Below are 24227 nucleotides of genomic sequence, written 5' to 3'. Positions count from 1 at the left end.
CCAATATCCCACCAGATAAATAAAGTATTTTGGTCCTAATTCTTAAATATGACGTTGAATAAAGGTAATACACAGTGCATGCATGTTGTATATTTGTTGGTATTTGGGTGGTTAACAGCATTTATTACATGGTTTAGTTGAATACTCGATTCTGATTGGTCAATTCAGAACACGTGACACGTTGTTAATCCAGAACAGACAGACCGCTGTCAAGGATTTATTGACCGTTGTTAAAGACGCGCACATCTGCAGAAAGAAGTCCAGTCGATTTAACTGTATACAATTTGGCTGAAAAGCAAACTACGCGTCGGGCTCCTGATCCGCCTGTCGGGTGTTCTTTTCCCCATAGTGACCGCGTCGCTGCACATTATCCCTTACATATTTCCCCTTTACCTTCCTTATAATCTCCGTAATATAGCAAAGGTTGAACATATGCAGGGTGCAGCGGAGCGAGCGTGCAGGAAATGAGGAAATACTTGAAGTTTGCAGGCTTGTAATTAGACCTGGACAAACAGGCGCACCCTCTAAAAACACGCAAATGCCACAAACACACGACGACCTCATTTACAGAACGACACACACACACACACACACACACCGTCATCTGCAAACATTTATTGTGAAGATCTGTCAGTGAAGCCGAGACACAGAGACGTGCTGGTGTTTCTCTGCAGGAAGTAGCTTTGCCTCCAGACACAAAGTAAAGCTGCTGCAGAAAAGATACATGCATGATGAGTATATGTATACATCTATCTCAACAAATATCTGAACTCATATAGTCCCTCAGGCACATGGTTATCCGTTTGTCCACAACAACAACAACAACAAGACGGTTTTAACCACGATACACTTCACAAATCAAATCTCTGAGGTGCTCTCCATTCTGCGGGAAATACAACGTATATCAGGAGAGAAGTTGGAGGAAAGATGAGATGAATTCAGACTGGTTTTCTTTGTTCCCAGGAGAAGATTGACCCCTCTTTAAAGTCTGTATGTTAAATATGAAGCCTCGCTCGTTAGCTTAGCTTAGCTTAGCACAAAGACTGGAAACAGATGGAAACTGCTCGCCTAGCTTTGTCCAATTAAACAAAAATCCACGTCTCGGTACTGGATTTTTTTTGTCTTTGAAATGAAACCAGACTTATTCGGTTTACTGCTTTTGTACTTTGTGATTTTCTTGAATTTTTTTTCAGATAAACAGCGTTGGAGGAAGGGCAAAGTGCTTTTCTATAAAACAGGATCAATGGCGCCAAAAAGTTGAATTCATGAATACAAAATGACCCGAATCCTTCACCTGTATGGTCCCATAGCGTTAGCACGTTAGCGCTGCCTTTCACCAATTTGGCTAAAAGTGTATTTCACAGCTACTACGACTAGGATTTAAACAAGGAGAATTGAAGTAGTCTTACTATAGATAAATTATATATATATCTGCTCATTTACAGCCTTCTATTTCCCATTGTTAGTCTACCGGAAAAGTACTTTTGGGCCTAAATTGGGGACGCTGTAATGCCAAGATCAGACGTTCTTCCTGTGGTCTTTGTTGAGGCATAATGAAAAACTAGCGCTGCTCAACACTTTAGAGCTCTTCGGTACAGTCCTAAAGTGGAGTGACGTTAATCAGTAGAAAGAAAGTGACCTCCCAACACTCTGAATCAACACGTGAGAACAACAGCCTCAGACCCTCAGCTGCTTTTCAAACACACATGTTGTGCACAAAACAACCTCTCTTTACGACCGTTTACCAACTTGGTGTTAAAACCCGGCCATTTTGCTGTCTCGCCAACTCTTCCCCGCCTTCTCGACATCGAGACTTTTCAAAAGTCCAAAAACAACGACAAAAGAAAGATTATTTTAAACCCACTCGCAGGTTTGTTCACCTCCTCATCATGAGTCTTGTTTCCTCCCCTAGGTGTGAGGGCGGGAAAACGATCCGTCACTTCTTCCACTCGCCCAACTTGTTTTTTGTAATCTTAGTCAACAGACAATAAGAAAAGAGAGCCGTGTGTCCGACCTTCTGACCTTCTGACCTCTGACCCCCCCCCCCCTTGCTCCGCGGTTTTTAGTGTCTCCTCTTCGGGTAAAGAAGTCCCGTCTTCAGGGGGAAGGGGCGTTTCCTGTTCCGACCGGTTTTCCTCCTCCGATCTTCTTTCTGTTCGCTCGATTGTTCGTTCGCTCAGTCGCTCTCGCTCGTTCAGCCCGAACCCAGACTCCCATCAGCGTCTCCTGGAGGAGAGAGCAGACATTTACTGCAGACGGATAACACGTCTCTCCACCATCAGGAAACATCTGCCTCTGGAGCTGCTAACTCCACCTGAGAGGCTAACTCTCTACGCTACAGGAGGAAACAGAAGGGGAAGTCGTGGGCCGGACGGATACATAATAATGAGCCGGAAAGTCACGATCAAACTCCGTCAAATGGGCAAAAAAAAACTTATTATTGCAAAAAATACACACTTTACAACAAGTAAAAGGATAGATGTATACACAGAAAGATATATACGATTAAACATGACATGTGGATTGGTGTATGTGGTTGGAATGAACATTTAAATATTTACATATCAGTTTTTGGGTTATATTTTATGTAATGAAAAAAGCCAATATGTACGAGGTGCTAAAATGTTTGGTAACTCTTAATAGATGTCAAATAAAATTAAAATAATAACAGAATGAAACTCAAAAACGACATATAAATACAGTTCATGGATATCATTCCCACTCATGGGTGTCTTTTTGGTTCTTTGGTACCTAGATAATAAAAACATTGAATATTGTCTTCATGGATTTGTTCCTAAAACGGTCGAAATACATGCTGAGATTTAAAGAGGACAGGATAACCACAAACACGCACAGTATTTTAAATCAGATTTGTAAAATGCAACAGCATACTTTAGGCTTTATATTCCCATTGGTTTACACTGTTTGCGCCGTGACAAAACATTTAGGAAGTGTAGTTGAGATTATCACGTTACGACACTACCCTGGTCTGATTCGGAAATCTAGTTTTAAGCATTTTTTTTTCACATCTGTATTGCAGTCAAAGGTTTGAAAACCTTCTTACAACAGATCTTCTGATATATTATATAATCTATATTGTAGTTTTTCCTTAGTAGTATCATGTATTTCTTTTAGCATTGACACAAATTGAATTAGCGGATTATTAAACATGCTGCTGCCGTTTTAAACAACTCCCATGATAAGACAAAACAACAACAATGGAGACGCACATCTTGTAAACGACACCAAATATATAATTTCATTCGAAAGAAAGTGGAGAAATAGTTCATTTATTGGCGGCGGATTGATCCACATGTTGCTCTAGTGAGTGTGAGAGAGAGAGAGAGAGAGAGAGAGAGAGTGTGTGTGTGTGTGAGAGAGAGAAACAGAGAGAGAGAGAGAGAGAGAGTGTGTGTGTGTGTGTGAGAGAGAGAAACAGAGAGAGAGATGGAGAGAGAGTGTGTGTGTGTGAGAGAGAGATGGAGAGAGTGTGTGTGAGTGAGTGTGAGTGTGTGTGTGTGTGTGTGTGTGTGTGTGTGTGTGTGTGTGTGTGTGTGTGTGTGTGTGTGTGTGTGTGTGTGTGTGTGTGTGTGGTGATAATGAAGGACGATGTCAGTGAAACTGTGGCTTTCTTTATTGAAGTGATTTTAATAGTTGAACAACAAAGGAGCTCTCTGGAACATCAGGACTCGATACACACACACAATACTTGTTATAAAAGTTTATTACCGTTACTGAAATCATAAATGAAACCTCTTCGATCTGTCCCTAAACATCCCTGCGTCTATACAAACTTTAGATTGATTTATATTTAAAATGTTAAAACCATCTCCCCAGGTTCACGTTGTGTTGCCGTTCCTCCACAGGAGCAGGAAAGACACACGTGGTGCCGTCGATGTTTCCAGATCAACAAGAACGTTAACTCCTCAGGACAGAATCAGTTCAAGTGCAAATATCAACAGGAATAAACCTCTGTTTCATTTCTACTCCGTCTCTCTGCTCTCACTGCTCTCACTGCTCTCTCTCCTGTCTCGCTGCTCAAGCTTGTCATCTCTCGCTCTGTTCAGACGGACACCAACGAAGAAGATAATGAGCCCTACTATCCCCCCGAACATCCACATCCGACACACTCTGCGCTTTGTGTTTTTTTTTGTTAGCACCGGGGCGGCGCTGCAGTGTCAGCGTCTCACCTTCCTCCGGTCTTGAAGATGAGGTCGGCGTTGGGAGCGCCTTTCGGGTGTTGGTATCGAGGCCGGCGCTCCCTGTTGGTGTTCGCCGGAGCGGGGCGCTGAGCCAGGGACGCCATCATCTCTGGAGAGGGAAGAGGGGTTTCATCTCATTTCATTCATGGGTTAAACTGGGATTTTCCAAATAAAAGATACGTTTAAAATATTTATATAAACAAATGGAGTTAAAGTTTAGACAAATAAGAAGTTCAATGTCCAATTATTGTGTTTTTTTTAAATATGTAGATGAACATGAGAAGTAAGGGTAAAGATGTGCAATAACAAATGTGATCAAATTAGGGCTGTCAGTCGATTAAAATAGTTAATCGCAAATTAATCGCACATTTTGTATCTGTTCTAAATGCACCTTAGAGGAATATCTTTCAAGTTTTTAATTCTCTTATCAACATATGCTTTATGCAAATGTTTGTTTACAGACCAGCCTGTTTACAGTGGCCTCTGTCTTCATACCAGTTCATACCATACGATCCGAATTATCTCACGCAGCCCCTCGTCCTCCACAATGTTAAGCTGTAGCCCCCCATTTAGCTATCGCTGTTGTTGTCCAGGCGTCTCCCCGGCAAACTGTCAAGCGTGGTCTGCCGCAAGCGAGCGGCCGGAGCGGGGCTGAGCATCAGCTGTGAGCTTGGCTTGCTGTTTGAAACACCTTTTTCTTGTATCCATATCTCTCGCTAGAATCTCCCACCATCCAACTAACAACAACAACAACAACAACAACAACGTCTAGCCTTTGGGCTCTGAAACTACGGGGCGGGCCGAGGGCAAATACACATGCGTTAATCGCACGTTAAAATAATTAGTGGCGTTAATTTTTTTTTGCATTAACGCGTTAACTTGACAGCCCTAAAAAATATAAACATTTATATAAAAATAAGTAAGACAATAAAAGGATCAAATAAAACTGAATAAAGTTATTAATACAAACACAACAAGTTAATGTAAAATTAAATGTATTAATGCTGCAGGAAACAGTTTTAAATACTTTAGTTTAATAAAAGGTTAAATTAAAAATAACAATGCATTTAATTTGGTCTTTAATGATGTTTATAATAATAGCTACACTCTTTGAGCATGCCTCATTCAGAAGAAATCCAACTTTTCTCCACGTTTAAGACACTTTCAAAATGTTGGCTGTTTTTATTATTTATTTCTACTGGGTGCTCTAAGTCAGCAGACATTTGGATGTTAAGTTATCAAAGAAACAAGCGGAGGAAAGTGCTGACATATTGATCAAAACTATCTTCTGAGAGAATATACATGATGTTTCTGAGTGTCTCAGAATGCGTGTGCGTACCCTGGTAGTCCTCCTGCTCCTGCCTCTCGTTGATATCCAGCGTCAGCTTCTTCATCCTCATCCTCTCCTCCTGCTCCGCCTGCTGCTGGTTGAAGTGATTCGCCGCCAGGTGGGAGGACAGCGGCACGTTCAGGATCTTATACTGAGAGAAACACACACATTATTGTGAGTGTGTGTGTTTGTGTCAGTTTGGGAATGGGGGGGGGGGGGGGGGGGGGGGGGGGGGGGGGGGGGGGGGGGGGTTTTGTTGGGGGGGGGGGTGTTTTGTTTGTGGTGGGATTGTGGTTTTTTGGGGGGGTTTTTGGTGGGGGGGTGTGTGGGCTAGTGTTTGTTTTATATCACCTATTGTGAGTATTAATTGGTACTATTTCACTTAAAGGTCCCATGACATGCTTTTCTGGTTATTACCCGTCCCCTTGTGTGCTATGTAGCTTTGTATGCATGTAAAGGTCTGCAAAGTCACAAACCCTCAAAGTGCACCCTGTAGCGAGTAATGGACCAATCCGTGGAGCTCCTCACACACCAGGATCCTTGGCGTCACTATCAAACGCAGTGTGGGGACCTTTAGTGTCGATTTTCAACTATCAGGGAGTCCCATTGACTTGCATAGAGCTTTTCTCAGCCGCAGCTGCGTGGATCTCCACTCACAGTTCGCCACACACTCACGTGTGCGTGCTCAGGCTGAGTTCGCCGTGTCTCGCAGACCCCACGCAGCAATCAGGAAACGACACCAGTAACCCAGCTCACACTATCCGCTCCAGCAGCGAGCCCCGCAACGTCCCGCCAACACGGCACCCAGACCCCACGCAGCATTCTCACCTGTTTGTCATTACTGGTGTCATTTCCTGGTTGCTAACAAACGCCATTGTAAAACATAATCACTGATGTTCCGCTGTAACGGTGGTGGACTCATCAGAACAGAGTGGGCGAGCTGACCAATCAGAGCACAGTGGGCTCACAGGGAGGGGGGGGGGCAGGAGCTCCAACAAGCCGTTTAGGACAGAGAGTGAATACACATACTATACAGAGATGCTGTATGAGAAACCAATGTGAGTTTGGAACATTGAACAATGTAAATATATTCTAGTAGACCTCAACAATGGAACTATGATCAGTAGAAATGGCCATGACATGGGACCTTTAAGTCAAATTTTGTTGCCAATTAATTTCTTGGTGTCATGAAATCTTGAATGTAATGTCGTTTGACCCTCACTCATCCTGTAAACAAAATACAAAAAGAAACACACACAACACACATTAACACACACATTAACACACATTCACACACAGCACACAGGAGGCTGGATCCACTGATTATATTCTATATTTCTGGAAGTCTTTGGTTTTATTGCCCTGAGTGAAAAAAATAATCCTACAAATAGCTTTTTGACGGAGCCAGGCTAGCTGTTTTTATGCTAAGCTAAGCTAACTATCTGTAGCTTTGTACTTTTCTCATGTTATTTTAAGTAAAGGGAATACACATTGCTCCAAAAAACTATGATTTCAATGCAATGATTGATGTAATTAAAACACTTCATCAACTCACCATTTAGTTCATACAGATGTGAACAACAAGGGAGGAACTATATCAGTGCTATAGAGCTGCTAGTAGGTAGATTGTGTCTCCTTTGCACAGAGCAAGGCTAGCAGTTTCCCCCCGTTTACAGTCTTTATGCTAAGCTAAGCTAAGAGGCTGCAGCTTTATCATTTAACGACAGACATGAGAGGAGTATCTGCTTCTTTAACTCTGAGAGTCATTTATTAGAGGTCTGACACACAAACAACACACAGACAGGATGCTTTAATTCCACCTGGTGTGGCAGTGTGTGTGCGTGTGTGTGTGTGTGTGTTTACAGAGAGAAATAAGTCATTTCCCATCACACACACACCTCACTAACACACCTACAAAGATATTCTGTCTTCTCTCCAAACCCTCATATGTGAAAACTGTTTTCTGGCAGCGCTCCTTAAAGTCAGACTGAAGCCGTGTGGACTGAACGCTGCATGAAATAAAAAAATGAAAACAGCTGGACACACCCTGCAGAACAAGAAGCCGTTTCTGCCCTCAGACCAAACATTCCAACACACACACACACACACACACACACACACACACACACACACACACACACACACACACACACACACACACACACACACACACACACACACACACACACACACACACACACACACACACACACACACACACACACACACACACACACACACACACACACACACACACACACACACACACACACACACACACACACACACACACACACACACTAACTGTTGCCTCATTGTTTCTATTTAAGTACATCATGTGAGGCACGGGGGATATTTATGAATTATCAATGAAAATCTAAAGCTAACTAACTTGACTTGTAGCTGTGTGTGTGTGTGTGTGTGTGTGTGTGTGTGTGTGTGTGTGTGTGTGTGTGTACCTGCTGCTTGTTGCCTTTGCGTGTCAGCATGACGAACTGCATGGTGTCGGAGATCTCGTTCTCTTCCCCCCCGATGACGGGTTCTCTGGAGCCGCTCTTCTTCAGCTGGCTCTTCAGCTGCAGAGGGATCGCTACGTCCAGCTGGTGAACCTTCACCGTCTCCCCGCTGCGCTGCTGCAGAGAGTAAACAACAACAACAACAAGATAAGATAGGACTTTATTACCTTTCAGAGTGTTTACATCAACGCTTAATGTGCACAGTAAAGAGGGGGGGTTTGTTTCAGAACATTGCTGAACTACATCCGAGCGGCCTGTTAGTTTTATTGGTTTTAATGAACGGTTTGAACAACACAAAACATTAGAATATAATATATATAGTATATAAAAGTAGCACTAGCGGAAGAAGAAGAATGATATATATCACATTCATTAAAAAAGGGGGGAATATTGTACTCAAAAACTTGCTAAAGACTTATTCTGCATCCCATTTTGTAACTTTTTTTAAATCTCATATAGTTGTATTTATACAGTTAATCGTGTATAAGTGCTTTCACACATCGTTTTTTCATTGAATTTCTTCCCTGAGTCAAACGTGCACAAGAGGAATGTTTCATCGTGCAAGATGAACAGGAGGAAGCATTACAGCAAAGAGAAAAGCTGTTTCAATGTTCATGTCGGGACATTTGTGAACCGTTAATTAATAATGCTGTTCTATAATAACGTGCAATTACGTATCTGCCACTACTAAATACTGCTCGTCACTGTACAGTTCTTTACATTAATTATGTGGCCGTCGATGTTTCCTGTAGATATTTAATTGCTCTTTTTGCTGCTCTGTTAGTGTACAGTTTTATTATCATGCTGCTGTGTTTATTGTGTTTTTGTAACTCTGGCAGAACAATTCCCTTCAGGATAAATAAAGTCCTATCTTATCTTTCCTTAAAGGGGACCTATCATGCAAAATGCACTTGTTGATGTATTTTATACATAAAGATGTGTCCCCGGTGTGTCAGGGAACTCACGCAGCGTCAGAAAATGAAACCTTCTCTCTTTTCCTCCGTACCCAAATCTCTAAAAACGGGGCTACAACGGAGCTGATCCAGATTTGCGTCCGATATGACGTAATATCTGAAATGTGGACCCACGGCCCTATCAGAAACGTTGCTATCAGAAACAATGCCCGACTGTTTTGGACGTAATATGGTCGGTGTTTACATTAGCATCGCTAACACTCAGAGCTAACCTGTACTGGAGAGCATGTGTGTGAAGAAGCAGGAAATAAAAAGGAACTCACCTTGTGGTATAACCGGCAAGAGAGAAAGCCTTTGAGCTCCATACTGTTTCAGAAACAATCCTTGATAATCCATGATATGGCGTTTCATCACGGCAGTATTTAGTTTAGACAGTAGCTGCCGGGTCCCGCATGAGCTCAGACCCCTCCCTTTTTATTTTTTGATCAATTATTTTATTTTTTAAAGCTTTATACCCAAAATCAGCACTTTTGAAACAGGAAGTGAAATGGAGGGATATGAGGCATGGCTAGAATGGGTGATCTGTTTGGTATTTTGAGCAAAACACTTCATAGACATGTTTTTTATATATATGTATATATATCTGAGACCTATGCTATTGCCTACAAATAGCATGATAGGTGACCTTTAAATAAAATACCATAAACAATGTGTAAACGTGTCCTTGTATTCACATTTAAGACAACAGGTGAGTTGAGAGGATGTGTTACCTGCAGGTTCTCCAGCATCATCTTATCCAGAGCCTGGATGAAGTCCTCGTCTTCAGCGCAGGCGACGTGTTTTAATCCTCCGCCACGAATCGTCACCTCCTGAAGTCACACATCGTTAAACAAATACTTCTTCCTTTCTCTCATTGTTTGGAAAATACTGAATGTCCTCTTCCAATATGAGAGTAACATGATAACAAAGGTATCCCAACTGTAGCTGTGAACATGACAGGATGTGTGATTACCTAGAAGAGCATCAGGACTGTTTGAGGCATATGATAGCTATGTGATTAACATGATGATTCAGCCTCTATGGAGAGAGACATATGACAAGCATGCTCATTTCTGACGTGGAGCTAATCTGAAGTAAACATTGAATACTGCTTTCTATTCCTCCATCTTGTGACTGTGTAACTCCCTCTCTTGGATATCAGCATGTGAAGGACACTGTTCAGGAACTAGTTGATGCTCTGTGTGTGATGACTACTTTCATTCTGGAGAGGATCACAAATACATGGATCCTGAGATTGAAGCTCAAGCCGGGGACCAGTGATTATTAACATTTTAAGTTAAGAAAAAGACAGAATTTTGAGATTTTGAGAAAAAGTCAGAATTTTGAGAAAAAAAGTCAGAATTTTGAGAAAAAAGTCAGAATGTTGAGATTTTGAGAGAAAAAAAGTCAGAATTTGAGAAAAAGTCAGAATTTTGAGAAAAATTCATAATTTTGTGAAAAAGATAGAATTTTGAGAAAAATATAGAATTTTGAGAAAGTCAGATTTTTTAGAGAAAGTCATAATTTTGAGATTTTGAGAAAAAGTCATAATTTAGAGAAAAAGATAGAATTTTGAGAAAGTCAGATTTTTTTAGAGAAAGTCAGAATTTTGAGATTTTGAGAAAAAGTCATAATTTAGAGAAAAAGATAGAATTTTGAGAAAGTCATAATTTTTAGATTTTCAGAAAAAAATCCAACATTTAGAGAAAAAATTGAAGCTCAAGCTGGTGACGAGGGATATTTTTCTAACAATCATAAACTCAGTGTTTTCTTAACAGGCTGTATCTTACGTTGTTCTCCTCGTCCGTCTCGTTCTCCTTGTTGGAGTCGGTCAGGTAGTCGGTGTTCTCCTCTTCCTCCTCCTCCCTCTCTTCTAACTCGTTCTCAGACCCGTCCTGAAGAAAAGCCTCACAGCGAATTAAACGATTGGAAATTCAACCAATGACAGTAATCCAAAAACATCACACCAAAACATTTCCTCACATCCTCCTCCTGTTCGTTCATCTCGCTCTCGTTGCCCGACTGCTCCTCCGTCTCCACGTCTTCATCATCATCCCCTTCATCGTCTTCCTCGTCCAGAACTTCGCCTTCGCTCATCGCACTCAAGCGCCCGTCCTTCTCCATCGCCAGACCTTCATTAAACACACACGAGAGGATGATGAGGATGTTCTGTTGCTTTGACCTCTTAGAATATTTAACTAATTGTACGGTTTCCTTGGGTGTCATGAAAGGCGCCTTAAATAAAATGTATTATTATTATTATGTGATTGAGAAAGTAAATAAGTACATAAACGGCGCATTTCCACTGCAGGGCCTCGCACGGCTTAGTACGGTATAGTTAGGCCTTGGTAGGCCAGGCTCACTTTATGCTGCGTTTCCATTGCAGTTTAGGAACTGGGGCAGTAACTATAGTAACGCAGTGTAGGCGGAGCCGTGACGTCATCTTCAATGCGAACCATAACACCAACATCAGCCGTTAGCTGTTAGCACTCAGAGCTCACAGCTCCTCATATCTGTTCAGAAACTAGACAGAAGTTAAACAAGTACAAACCACAGACTGTCTGTGTCATGGAGAATACAGACGCTGGTTTATTTATGTCTGTAGGCCATTGTTGTGAGTGTGGACGGTCGGAGCATATACTGCGTTAGCTTAGCCGATCTCCACTCAGAAAACACGCATTTTAAAAGATGTTTCGCCTGCCGTCTGTCTGCAGACTTGTCAAAGCATTAATTCATGGTTTCTACTAACCGGTATCAGTATGTTGTTACTTCGGCATCATTTTGAAACGTGTATTACAATTAAATCACGGTCAAATATGTTCATCTTGCCAGCGATTCTCTCACTAGTTCAGCATACTCAGCCCGGTTGTTGGCCCGGAAATAACCTCGATTTTGGAGAGCCAGAAAAACTGTGAGAAAGTACCCGCTAGCCGGAACTACCCCTAGTGGAAACGCAACAAAAACGGGCCGGGTTTGGCACGGCACGCTTAAACCGCGCTCCGCTCTGTAGTGGAAATGCGTATTTACTGTACCTACATAACATTTTGAGGTACTTGTACTTCTCCTGAGTGTTTTTATTTTATTCTTCTTATATTTTTTACTTGTCTGACAGCTTTGGTTAATTGACAAATTCAGATTACTAAAACTAAATGAAAATATACAACTAAGAAAACTACGATATATTATTGGAGGTTAAGATATCCAGCTGCAGTATATAAAGTTAACACCTTTACCGACAGTGAATTTAATCTCACTTTTACAATTTAATCTTTCAAATATACTAGTTTTTAATACAAATATTAACATTTTTCTTGTACTTATGTGAGTTATTTCTTGTAAAGTTTGTATTTTGAGTGAGATGTATGACTTTGGATTCCATATTTAATCTCTGTATATTATAAGACTTAATCATACAATAGTCTTTTATAGTTTGAGGACTTTTTCTTTTGGTACTTTGAGAACAAGAGGACATTACCAGTATTTAGTGTCTCTAAAAGAAAGATCCAAGTACTACTTCTAGTAAAACAGTAATTTAGTTTGAGAAGCCCAACCTGTGAGAGCAGCTTCCCTCAAACAAAGGCTTCAGGTATAAATAGAGCAAATATTCAGGAGGGAGTTATTACCGTCCTGAGAGATGAGAACAATTAAGAAGAGACTAATTATATAAAAGTTGTGACGGGTGAGAAGGAATGAAGTCAAGCTGGAGCTGAACATCCGGTTTTCAGTGACTCTGTACGGAGGAATGTCTGATCCTGGTTAAAGTATGAATGGTGAGACAATGGAAACCTGTGTTTGGCTTCCAGGGCCTCATCAATCACTTTCTCTAACACACACACACACACACACGTAGAAAAGCTTAGACACATTTATATAAGTGCGGAGTGTAACTAAGTACAATTACTCCAGTAAATAACTTAAAACACAGCTTCTTCCACACACACACACACACACACACACACACACACACACACACACACACACACACACACACACACACACACACACACACACACACACACACACACACACACACACACACACACACACACACACACACACACACACACACACACACACACACACACACACACACACACACACACACACACACACACAACACACACACACACACACACACACACACACACACACACACACACACACACACACACACACACACACACACACACACACACACACACACACACACACACACACACACACACACACGGACGAGTGTATTTAGGGTGAGCCGCCTAAATTAAACTCTGAAATGCAAGTCATTCAGTTTCATTCACAATTATCATTCCTGACGCTCTGCATTGTGTCTTCTGTTTGTCTGAGGAATGTTTTCTACGAAGTTAAACCTGTGTGACAGATAAAGCCGAGTGAGGATTGACGTCCTCCTCCGCAGAGAGGAATGCTGTCAGAAGGCCGAACAACTGGAGACACCGGATCACACTTCCTCTCTGCGTGGTTTATTACTCAAACACTCATCTAATCTCATTTTAACAGATTCATTTATTAGTTTATCATAAGAATATTCCATCTTTTCTTGTTCGTTTGTGCTCATTTCCACGTTCATATCAGTATGTAGTGTCTCTACTTTAAAGAGTCCTCTCCTGCTGATGTTCAGGTGTATATCAGTATGTAGTGTCTCTACTTTAAAGAGTCCTCTCCTGCTGATGTTCAGGTGTATATCAGTATGTAGTGTCTCTACTTTAAAGAGTCCTCTCCTGCTGATGTTCAGGTGTATATCAGTATGTAGTGTCTCTACTTTAAAGAGTCCTCTCCTGCTGATGTTCACGTGTATATCAGTATGTAGTGTCTCTACTTTAAAGAGTCCTCTCCTGCTGATGTTCAGGTGTATATCAGTATGTAGTGTCTCTACTTTAAAGAGTCCTCTCCTGCTGATGTTCAGGTGTATATCAGTATGTAGTGTCTCTACTTTAAAGAGTCCTCTCCTGCTGATGTTCAGGTGTATATCAGTATGTAGTGTCTCTACTTTAAAGAGTCCTCTCCTGCTGATGTTCAGGTGTATATCAGTATGTAGTGTCTCTACTTTAAAGAGTCCTCTCCTGCTGATGTTCAGGTGTATATCAGTATCTCTTACCCAGTTTAAAGAGTACCTCCCTCTCCAGGTCGGACACGTGTTTGGTGGCCTCCTCCAAGGAGCTGCTGAGCCTCATTTTGGGCCTCAGCAGCTCCAGGGTGTCACTAATCATGTAGTCGATATCGATGGGGAACGGGTGATCGTTGGTCCAAACCTCGGTGCTCTTCTTCCACCAGATGTAGCGCTGCAGACACACAGAACATTATTATTATTTAAAGTGGACCTATCATGCTATATTTGAATAATATAGTGTAGGACCATACCTATATAAGGCATATTTATACTTTTTTTTTCAAAATACCAAACAGATCATGCATTTTAGCCATGCCTCATTTCGCTCAATTTGACATTTTCTAGCTCTGTTTTAGCAAGGGCTGATTCAGTGAGAACAGCACCACCTACAGGCCTGGCATATGTACTACAGCGTCTCCAGCGCTTTCGAACGGCAATGGCCGTGGCTGTCTCCTCCTGATTGGTGGAGTTGGCCCAATAGCCGTAGCGTCACCGTCCTGACGTCAGGACAGTGTTCAAATCTGGATCAGTTTTTATCAGATCCGTTGCAGCCCCTTTTTTAGAGATTTGGGTATGGAGGAAAATAGAGAGGGTTGTGTTTTCTGACACTTGGTGAGTTCCCTGGAACACCGGGGACACATATTCATGTAGAAAAGACGTACAAAAGTGCATTTTGCATGATAGGTCCCCTTTAACATGAAAGACCAAACAGTCTCTGGATTAATATGATTATTATTAATATGAAAATTGCAAAAGAAAAATAATACAATTTCTACAATATTCTGGATAATCAGGATCAAGATACTGAGAGTCTTAAGACAGGAAGTGGAGGTTAATTAGCTGTAAAACGTGCCTGGAAGTAGATGAGGAAGCAGTCGAGTTTCCTCTTGCTTGACCCTCGATCAAAGTACTGTCCGCAGGTATCGAGCAGAGTGCAAACCAGCCGGATCCGGAACAGATGCTCCGGAGGATCCAAAGCGCTGGGGCTGCCGTCCTGATTTATCCCGAAAGAGATGAAGGAGAAGAGGGTCCGGAAAATAACCGCCGACTCCACCATGCGGTAGTTGTAAAGTTCGCCGAGGAACTTAGCGCTGCTGATGCGCCGCTGATTGAACTTCGGCTGGTTCACCTGGAGGTAAAAGGAAATATAATAATAATATGTTTATTTAGTATGTGTAAAGAAAGCGTAATTAGACTTACTCTTACTTTGTATATGACAGCTTACAATATCATGAGATAGATACTATGAAAACTTGTTAAACTCTTGGACTGATTTGAGATGGAGGCAGATTTAAGACAAACAGTGTTACATATTCTGTTGCGTGTTCATCCAAGCTAAAAGGTGGTGTGCAAAACCTCGTGAGCATGAAGCCAGAAAGCATTCTCTCGTGTCAAAAACATCTAAAAATAATGCGGAACAGCAACACTTCCTCCTGTCAAACCGTCAATTAAGATTAGCAACTGTTTTTATTGACTTCCTGTCCTGTTGCTGAACCTAACTCCACATTCTGCCCTCATCAGGAAATAATCTTAGCGCAAAAGTCCCGTTAATACAGCTGCGTGCCTTACCTTACCTTATCTTGTTTTTGAAAGGCTAAACAAAAACCCCTATGTCTAACCAATCTTTGTATCTATAGTCTGTTACTTAGCAAGAGCATCCCCGAAACTCTAAACTGATAAATGATTCATGGATAAAGTCTGTCTTTTGTTATATTGAATAAAGTAATAAAGAAAGTCATTATGCAAGAGGAGTGGATCTGAAATGTAGGAACAGAGCTACTTCCTCCTCAGAGGGTAAAGAAGTTCTGCTTACAGTCCAGCTATATATTCATGAGAGGAAACAGCTGCTCCCCCATCCCCTCATTAAACCATTAAACCCCCCAGTCCTTACCCATTTAATCCCCTTTTACACTCCCCTCCTGAAAGGTAAATCCTTAACACATGTAAACATAGACACATCCATAACATTCATCAGTTTGTAACTTATCAATATTCCAATTACTTGTAAATAGACTATTCTGCACAATTTCTATTATATTATATTTTATTTGTATTTGTATTTACTTACACTATTCTATCTGTTTTATTGTGTTGCTCTGTTGGAGGAGGAGCCTGTGACCTAAGATGTTCATGTGCACATAACTACTAGGGATGGGTATCGTTAAGGTTTTAACGGTACTACTACTTTTATCGATACCGCTTATCGATCCGTTCTTTTAACGGTTCTCTTATCGGTTCTTTTGGAGAAAAAAATAAACAAATTGTGAACAAAATTAACATTGCTTTTTATTTAAATCAAAAATCAAAAGAAACAAATGGTATTAAATAATCTGATGACAGAACTGTGAACAGAATAGCTGAAACTTTAACTAACTAACTAACTCAGTTCCCTCTAATCATGAACCCATGTTTGTATCATTGAGTTAGCTCCGTGTGTTGCTGCTAGCATACATAACACCTGACGTGGAAACGTTACTCGTGGATGGGGCTACAGAGCTACTAGAGAGACAGTCGAACCCGGTGCATTTCTCCGTCTGGATGTGGAGCACTTTTGATAAATGTTTAGACAAACAGCTCGTGTTGCCGCCCTCACATGCTGAACTCTAATTGCACTTTAGGTAACGAGCATTGTCCTCATCGAGACGGGTAAAGTTTAACCACACCTCGGAGCGCGTTCTCTCCGCCGTGTGTGTGTGTTGCTGCATGTAGCAGCTGCGTGTGTGTGTGTGTGTGTGTGTGTGTGTGTGTGTGTGTGTGTGTGTTGCTGCATGTAGCAGCTGCGTGTGTGTAAACCGCCCCCTCGCACACAGACGGGGGAGAGAGATCTCGTCTGGATTGGAAAGACTGAAAATACTAAAAATAATCATAGACGCATTTTGCTGTCTTTTTGCGTATTAGAAACGGAGTTGGCGACACTAAAACTGCAATATAATGTTTGTGTAGCAATAATACATATGAGATATATTTTTACATGTCTCCAGTACCGATAAAAAGACCGATAACGTCGGAGCTTAACGGTACCACGGTCTTTAATAATTCAGCTCTGTACACATGACAATAAAAGCCTTGAACCCTTGAAACATGTGTCTCTGTTAAACACATACAAAACTAAAAGAATACAATTTAACAGTGTAAAAGGCAATCAGAGTATAAGACCCTTCCTCCTCACCTCCATGCCCAGCCGGATGTCCTCCAGCACCCCGTCCACCACGTGGATCCCGACGTCCTCCTGGTACGCCACCAGGCCCGCCAGCAGGTTGGCGACGCAGTGGATGCTGTTGTACTTCACGTTCCAGATGTTCACCATGCAGCAGATCAGGTAGCTCTTCACCTCGGGGTCCTGCCAGGGAAGCTTCCTCATCTGCCGCAGCACCTTCTCCGTGGTCACCTTATAATAATAAAGCTTTATTTATATAGCACTTTCATACAGCACATGCAGCTCAAAGTGCTTTACAAAAGGACACATCACAAGTTAAAAAGACATAACAAGAAATTCCCCTCAGATTATTTTTTAAGAACTTTAAAAGGTCCATGCAGCGAAATATAACATTTGATCAGGTTAACAAATTAGGGATGCTCCGATTGGGTATTTTAGGGCCGATCGCCGGAATCAGTATCGGCCGATAGCGATCCGACCATAGAGTGGGCGGGGCCTATGGGGAACTTCCATTTAAAGTGATGTTTACAACTCAGTTAATGCTCATTTTTATATTGCTTCAGTTTATAATCGTAACGGATCGAAGAGTTCAGATTCATTTTCCATACATGATGCACTTCCACAAACAACATAATTATTACATTCAAATGAAGTACATTATTCAAGTTTACATTAACGTTGGATAATAACACGTCATCATTTTACGACATGTGATCGGCTCTCCTGATCGGCCTTTATAGAGAGCACCGATCGATCGGCCGAGAGTGAATATAATATAATAGCTGAAGAAGACCTCAGGGCTCGTCCGGGGGCAAACACCAAGAGTGACTCTGTGAGATAAGTGGGGTAGTGCGCTGAACTTTGAATCAGGGGATAGCAAGTTCGAGTCCCACTGCAGTCAGCATGTCGTTGTGTCCCTGAGACACTTCACCCCAAAGTGCTCCTGTGGGGATTGCCCACAGGATTGAGTATGTAAGTCGCTTTGGATAAAAGCGTCTAACAAGTGACATGTGATGTAATGTAATGTAATAAGTGGGTGCCAAACCATTAAGAGCTTTAAATACCAGTAAAATAATTCTAAAATCAATTCTAACAGACACTGGCAGCCGATGTAGTTCAGATAAAACACCTTGGACAGGTCCTTGTAGAGAAGCTTCCGGATGTACTCCTGCAGCGGCGGCCGCTTCTTCTTCACAGTCTTCTCCATGGGCGGAGGGTTGCAGTAGTAGTAGGCGTTCTCCACCATCGTCACGTAGCGGGCGTCCAGGTGCTGAGCCTGCTTCTTACGCATCATTTGCTCCTGGAAAACACACAGGGAGACGAGTGTTTGAACACATAAACAGTAGGCTCATCTCAATTGAATATTTCACCTCCTCCTTTCCCTCACTCGCGTCCCTTCCTTGCGTCTAAGCTCCGCCTCCGTAAGATGTGAGCGAGAGACACGAGGAGGTGACGCGAGGACAGAGGAGTCCTCAGGTATTAATTGGGATGTCCTCGTTCACTCAAACGTCACTTTTAAACGACGTCTGTTAATGATGACATGTGCACAGCTGTATCCCCTCTCATCGGGCTTAACTGAATAACCCTTTAGAACCGGCCCATTTGTTGTTAAATATTTATTTAAATGATGAATCTTTTTCTTGTTAGTCAAGGAATTCAATGTATGATGGTTGGTCCTGCTTTTGTGTTCCGTTTTGGTGTAAAATGTACATTTAAATAAATATAATGATAGTAATGTGAAAGCCTTTACTCTGAAAATGTGTGTCCTGTAGATCCCCACATTTAGGACTGTGAATTTTAAATAATTTAACTCCTGAATATTTTTAACACAAAACTATAAAATAATTGTTATTTATCAAGACCTAGCCATTTATGAAATAGCTTTCTTAATAGCTATGTTTTAGTGACGTTCAAGATCATTAAACATGACTTCAATGGTTGGTATAACCTTAAGAAATGAATTGCACATAATAAGCTGTGAGGACTTAGATTTATGTGACGCTTTCCCACTCATTCTTCCTGTGTTGAAATGGACCAGCTGTGAAGGTGGGGGGGCTTTTATACGCGGGTAGTGAAAACCCTTCCTCGTAGTCTGCTCCGTGTATCCTCCTCGATTGGTTTGATTGAATATGTGCCTTTTAAAGACAGAGTCATTTACAGGGTGTATGCAGGAATCCTGAAGTCAAATGTAAAACCTTTTAAGACCTTTTTTAAGACCCTTTCCATACATTTTAAGACCTCATCGCCACTTCGAATTCAACCCGGTTACATAGGCGACACACTTTACCTCACATTTACTATATACAGTATTGATTGTAAGATAGCACAACTAAACAGCTTGTGATAACTCCTTATCATAATTCAGATAGCATAAGAGAATGAATTGTGTGACCAACCCAATGCATTGATGTAGGCATTGTTCCCAAGAGATAACACAGACAGACGACTCTCCACATGAACTTCAACCTCTCTGTCAAGGTCAGGTTTAATGCAGTATGCTGTGTTTTGCTTCTGTAGACACACTTTGTGCTCTTTCCTTCCAGTAAAACTCCTCAGAAACCATTTGAAACCAGTATCTGACCAATAAACAAAACAATTGACAAAACTTTGAACTATATTAAACTTTGGTGAGCTTCAGCGGGGTAATGCCATATAGGAGCTCCCTCACAAATACCCAGGGGTTAAATTGGGCTGTCCGGCGTCATCACCCTCGCACATTTGTCATATGTTTACAAAAAACGATATATATGTTCAAACTTTTCTCGTTCTTAATATAGACTATATTTAAGCAATAGCTCACGACAGGCCGTGGTATATGCTCATTATATCACAGCTAAGGGGCGTGGTTCGGCCCGACGCGAAGCGGAGGGTCGACAACCCCCTTAGCTGTGATATAATGAGCATATATCACGGCCTGAAGTGAGCTATTGCTTTTATAAAACGGTTACCAAGTGTGGCAATATGAAAGAAAAATACACACTCTAATTTAAATAGTTGTTATTATTAAATAATGATGGTCAAAATAAAATAGTCCGTCCGTTGCCTTCTGCACGAAACAGTGCGAGGTGGTTGCTATGCAACAACACTAACAACAGCTAGCGAACATATTAGACAGAGAGCGTTGATCCATTATTTCGCTATTTATTTACATTAATGTGTATGTTGCCGTTTATTGTGCACCCACTGAAAAACTGTCCAGCATCAGTAGAATGGCTTACGTGGTTACTTGTATAGGCTGAGGTTGTTCTAGGCTGTTGCTTGGCGTGGCGAGAATATTGCTCCACTTTCTCCGGACCCCCAGATTGGGCTTCCAGTAGCTCTGGAGAGAGCTTTCTCACCTGTGGCCACTAACGGTCATCATTTCTCTGCTTTGTTTCAAGACCCGCATCAGAAAGCTTTTGAATGGTGATACTTTTCCAGTTGGTCTACCTGCTCTTCACGTAGCTCTGCATGTCGTCGTTTAGGTGCTTTTTGTTCTGGAGATAGGCACTCCTCAATCCACTCCTCCATAGTAAGACCCCCCCCCCGGAGGTCGAAGTTAATCTTAAATGTTTTTGCGGACCTTTTTGATTACAGATCTGAAAACATCGTTGCTTGCTTTAAAAGGAGCACAATTCATTATGTCAAACCTTGGAAAGTATCTAAATATCCCTGCCCTAATGCCAAAGGAACTGCACACTGAATATGTTTTTGTGCCGTTTGATGTCTATGTCTGGACCGTTGCGTAAAAAGGAGGGTTTCTGCTCCGTTACTTCTCCGCTGCTTTCTTGTTCCAGTCTGAAAAGCAAACTGCAGGCAGTTTGCTTTTCAGCCCAACTGTATACTGTTTATCTCAGACGCGGAGGGATACTGAGTTGTTGTGAAAAGTAACTTACAATTCTACCCGTGGTATACGCTCAGTATACCACAGCTAAGAACCAATCAGATTGCTTGATTTGGCTTGTCCGTTTTATAATTAGGGTCGATATGTGTTGACTTTACTTTAAAATAGCAGATCTCTGTGACCAGATATAGTTTTTTCAATTTATATACTTATTGAAAACAAGCTAGAAAATGTAATACCTTGGAAAATGCCGTTTAATACTTTTTAATAGCCTTAAAGGTGGGGTAGGTAAGTTTGAGAAACCGGCTCGAGTGCGCTAGATTTTGAAAATACACAACCGGAGAAAATCTGCCACTTCCTTACAGAGCCCCTCCTCCAACACACATGAACGCGCACATGACCAATGAGGGCACGAGATAAGTTTGTGCACAGATGGAAGGCTGACAGGCAGGTAGGCCATCCAGTTATTTTAGCCGGGCCGGCTCAGATGATTGGTCGTGCTTTTTACAGTACTACGGCTTCCACAGATATCTTTTTATGGATTTTTTGTCAAAGCACTTCAGATATTCATTGCTATCGGGATGTTAAGAGCATTCCATGGAATATAATAAAAAGTGTATCTCGAGCCGGTTTCTCAAACTTACCTACCCCATCTTTAATTTTCGCTAAATTCATTAATCAACTTTTAATACTTTTTAAGACCACCCTGCATTTAGCATTGCATTACTCTAAGAACGTTCAGTTTGAGTTGAGATGTTTCCCTGGTACAGATGTAAACCAAAAAACAAGTTATAGACAGCAACAAAAATATCGAATTTCACAATAAGCACATCCTTAATGAATGTCACTTTCCAAAGATAGACCAACTGTTACTGGTGGAAGTTTTTAGAAGCTTGTTTTGAAACCACTTCGCTGGAAACAGTTGTTTGGTGTATTTAGTTTTTTTGAGTCTTTCTAGGTTTCAGAGAGTTTTCAAGTCTGTCTTCAACTAAATAAATTGAAAAATACAATCTTTAAAATCAGTTTCCTCACCAGTAAGACGCTGGTGCGCAGGTGGGACTCGGGGGATCTGAAGAGGAAGCGTCCGCTCGTCTCCAGCAGCGTGCACGCCATCTCTATGTGGTGATGGGTGAAATCTGAGAGCAGCATCTGTTCCAAAAACACACATTTCATATTATAAATGATCACATTATATATAAAAGAAGACCCAGAGAAAGATGTTTTCCTCCCACCTTGAGACAGTGAAGCGTGTCAGTCTTTGGGAACATCTTGAACTTGGCCAGTTCTCCGATAAATCTGACCGTTTTATTTTTGGTCTCGATGTTGATCTGGTCCTTCTTACGCATCTACGACACAAACAGGAGCACAACAACAAGATGTCAGAAAGACACACTTTGTAACTCAGGGGTGGGCAATTCATTCTTACAAGGGGTCACATCAGAAACCCGAGCTGCGTTGGGGGGCCGAATCAAAATAACTTAATTTTGCTCAATATACATTTTCTCCCAGTACATTAAATATTTGTATGAGCTGTTACTGTTAATCAAAAGAATACGAATATTCCCTTACAATCAATATATGAAATTGTGGAGTGGGTCAAATATGTTAAAGTTGAGGAATTAATCAACTTCAAATATATATGAGTGCTTTGGATGTTTTTCAGTTTGACTTGTTCAGTGAGAAAAATCCAGTCCATCGTCTAATGTAATGTATTATAAACATTTTTTAGATTCTTAAGTGGGCCCCGAGTTAAAAAAGGTTGGGAACCGCTGGTTTAATGTAATGTAATATTTAGGGCTGTCAAGTTAACGCAATCTTTTTTTAACGCCACTAATTATTTTAACGTGTGATTAACGCATGTGTATTTGCCCTCGGCCCGCCCCGTAGTTTCAGAGCCCAAAGGCTAGACGTTGTTGTTGTTGTTGTTAGTTGGATGGTGGGAGATTCTAGCGAGAGATATGGATACAAAAAAAAGGTGTTTTAAACAGCAAGCCAAGCTCACAGCTGATGCTCAGCCCCGCTCCGGCCGCTCGCTTGCAGCAGACCACGCTTGAAAGTTTGCCGGGGAGACGCCTGGACAACAACAGCGATAGCTAAATGGGGGGCTACAGCTTAACATTGTGGAGGACGAGGGGCTGCGTGAGATCATTCGGATCGCATCCAACGTGTCGACTGCACATCACAGCGCATTATTTTGACCCACAGTGGGAACGTCAGTCTCATGCTTTGACTGGTATGAAGACAGAGGAGCGGCTTGTCTGTTTGAGCAACTGGCTCAGTGCAGAGAAGTAGAAAGGGTTGGGAGAGGGAGGGGGGGGGGGGGGGGAAGAGAGAGAGAGAGAGAGAGAGAGAGAGAGAGAGAGAGAGAGAGAGAGAGAGAGCGAGAGAGCGAGAGAGCGAGAGAGCGAGAGAGCGAGAGAGCGAGAGAGAGAGAGAGCGAGAGAGAGAGAGAGAGGGAGGGGGAGAGAGAGAGAAAGAAAGGTTCCAGGTTGTTGTGTTGAGAATATTCAGGAGAATATTTGTCATTGTTCCAAAGATAATAAACAAACATTTGCATAAAGCATATTTGTCCACTCATATGTTGATAAGAGTATTACAAACTTGAAAAATATTCCTCTAAGGTACATTTAGAACAGATACAAAATGTGCGATTAATTTGCGATTAATCGCGATTAACTATTCTAATCGACTGACAGCCCTAGTAATATTAGTATATAAGAGGACGTACGTGGAACCTGAAGTCTCCCTTCAGCATGGAGCACAGATCCTCCCCCACGTCCGACATGCAGGGATGGAGAGTGGCCACCAGGCGAGAGTAGAAGGGAAGGAGGTCCAACCTGCAGGAGGAGGAGGAAGCAGTGATGTGAAGATATTCAGACCATAAACTAGATGATATCGCCCCCTGGTGTTCTGTGGAGGTACACTGTGTTCTGTGGAGGTACACTGTGTTCTGTGGAGGTACACTGTGTTCTGTGGAGGTACACTGTGTTCTGTGGAGGTACACTGTGTTCTGTGGAGGTACACTGTGTTCTGTATTCTCCTTAAAGACAATACATCCATGAGAAGACCCACATATTTTTGCACATTTCTGTTCAACACTACCCCTTTTTAAATTGTTTTA

The 24227-nt window shown here is 41.7% G+C and overlaps 1 protein-coding gene across 2 annotated transcripts; it reads right to left on the bottom strand.

The window, feature by feature from the left end:
* Positions 1-600: 600 nt before the first annotated feature.
* On the bottom strand, positions 601-23943 carry LOC117470983 (regulator of nonsense transcripts 2-like; the record flags this gene model as incomplete). 2 transcript variants are annotated; one of them, XM_034115767.1, is given in 14 exon segments in its annotated part: positions 601-2226; positions 4191-4311; positions 5542-5683; positions 7992-8165; positions 9733-9831; positions 10792-10896; positions 10985-11133; positions 14115-14298; positions 14980-15255; positions 17296-17514; positions 18413-18583; positions 22139-22255; positions 22339-22452; positions 23835-23943. In XM_034115767.1, coding segments are annotated over 14 exon segments (1990 nt in total), but the record flags the coding sequence as incomplete, so codon positions are not given.
* Positions 23944-24227: the final 284 nt, after the last annotated feature.

This window comes from Trematomus bernacchii, unplaced genomic scaffold, assembly GCF_902827165.1.
Source record: "Trematomus bernacchii unplaced genomic scaffold, fTreBer1.1, whole genome shotgun sequence".
Taxonomy (NCBI): Eukaryota; Metazoa; Chordata; class Actinopteri; order Perciformes; family Nototheniidae; genus Trematomus; species Trematomus bernacchii.
The sequence above is the reverse complement of the archived record's forward strand: the minus strand, read 5'-3'. Positions and strand labels throughout refer to the sequence as shown.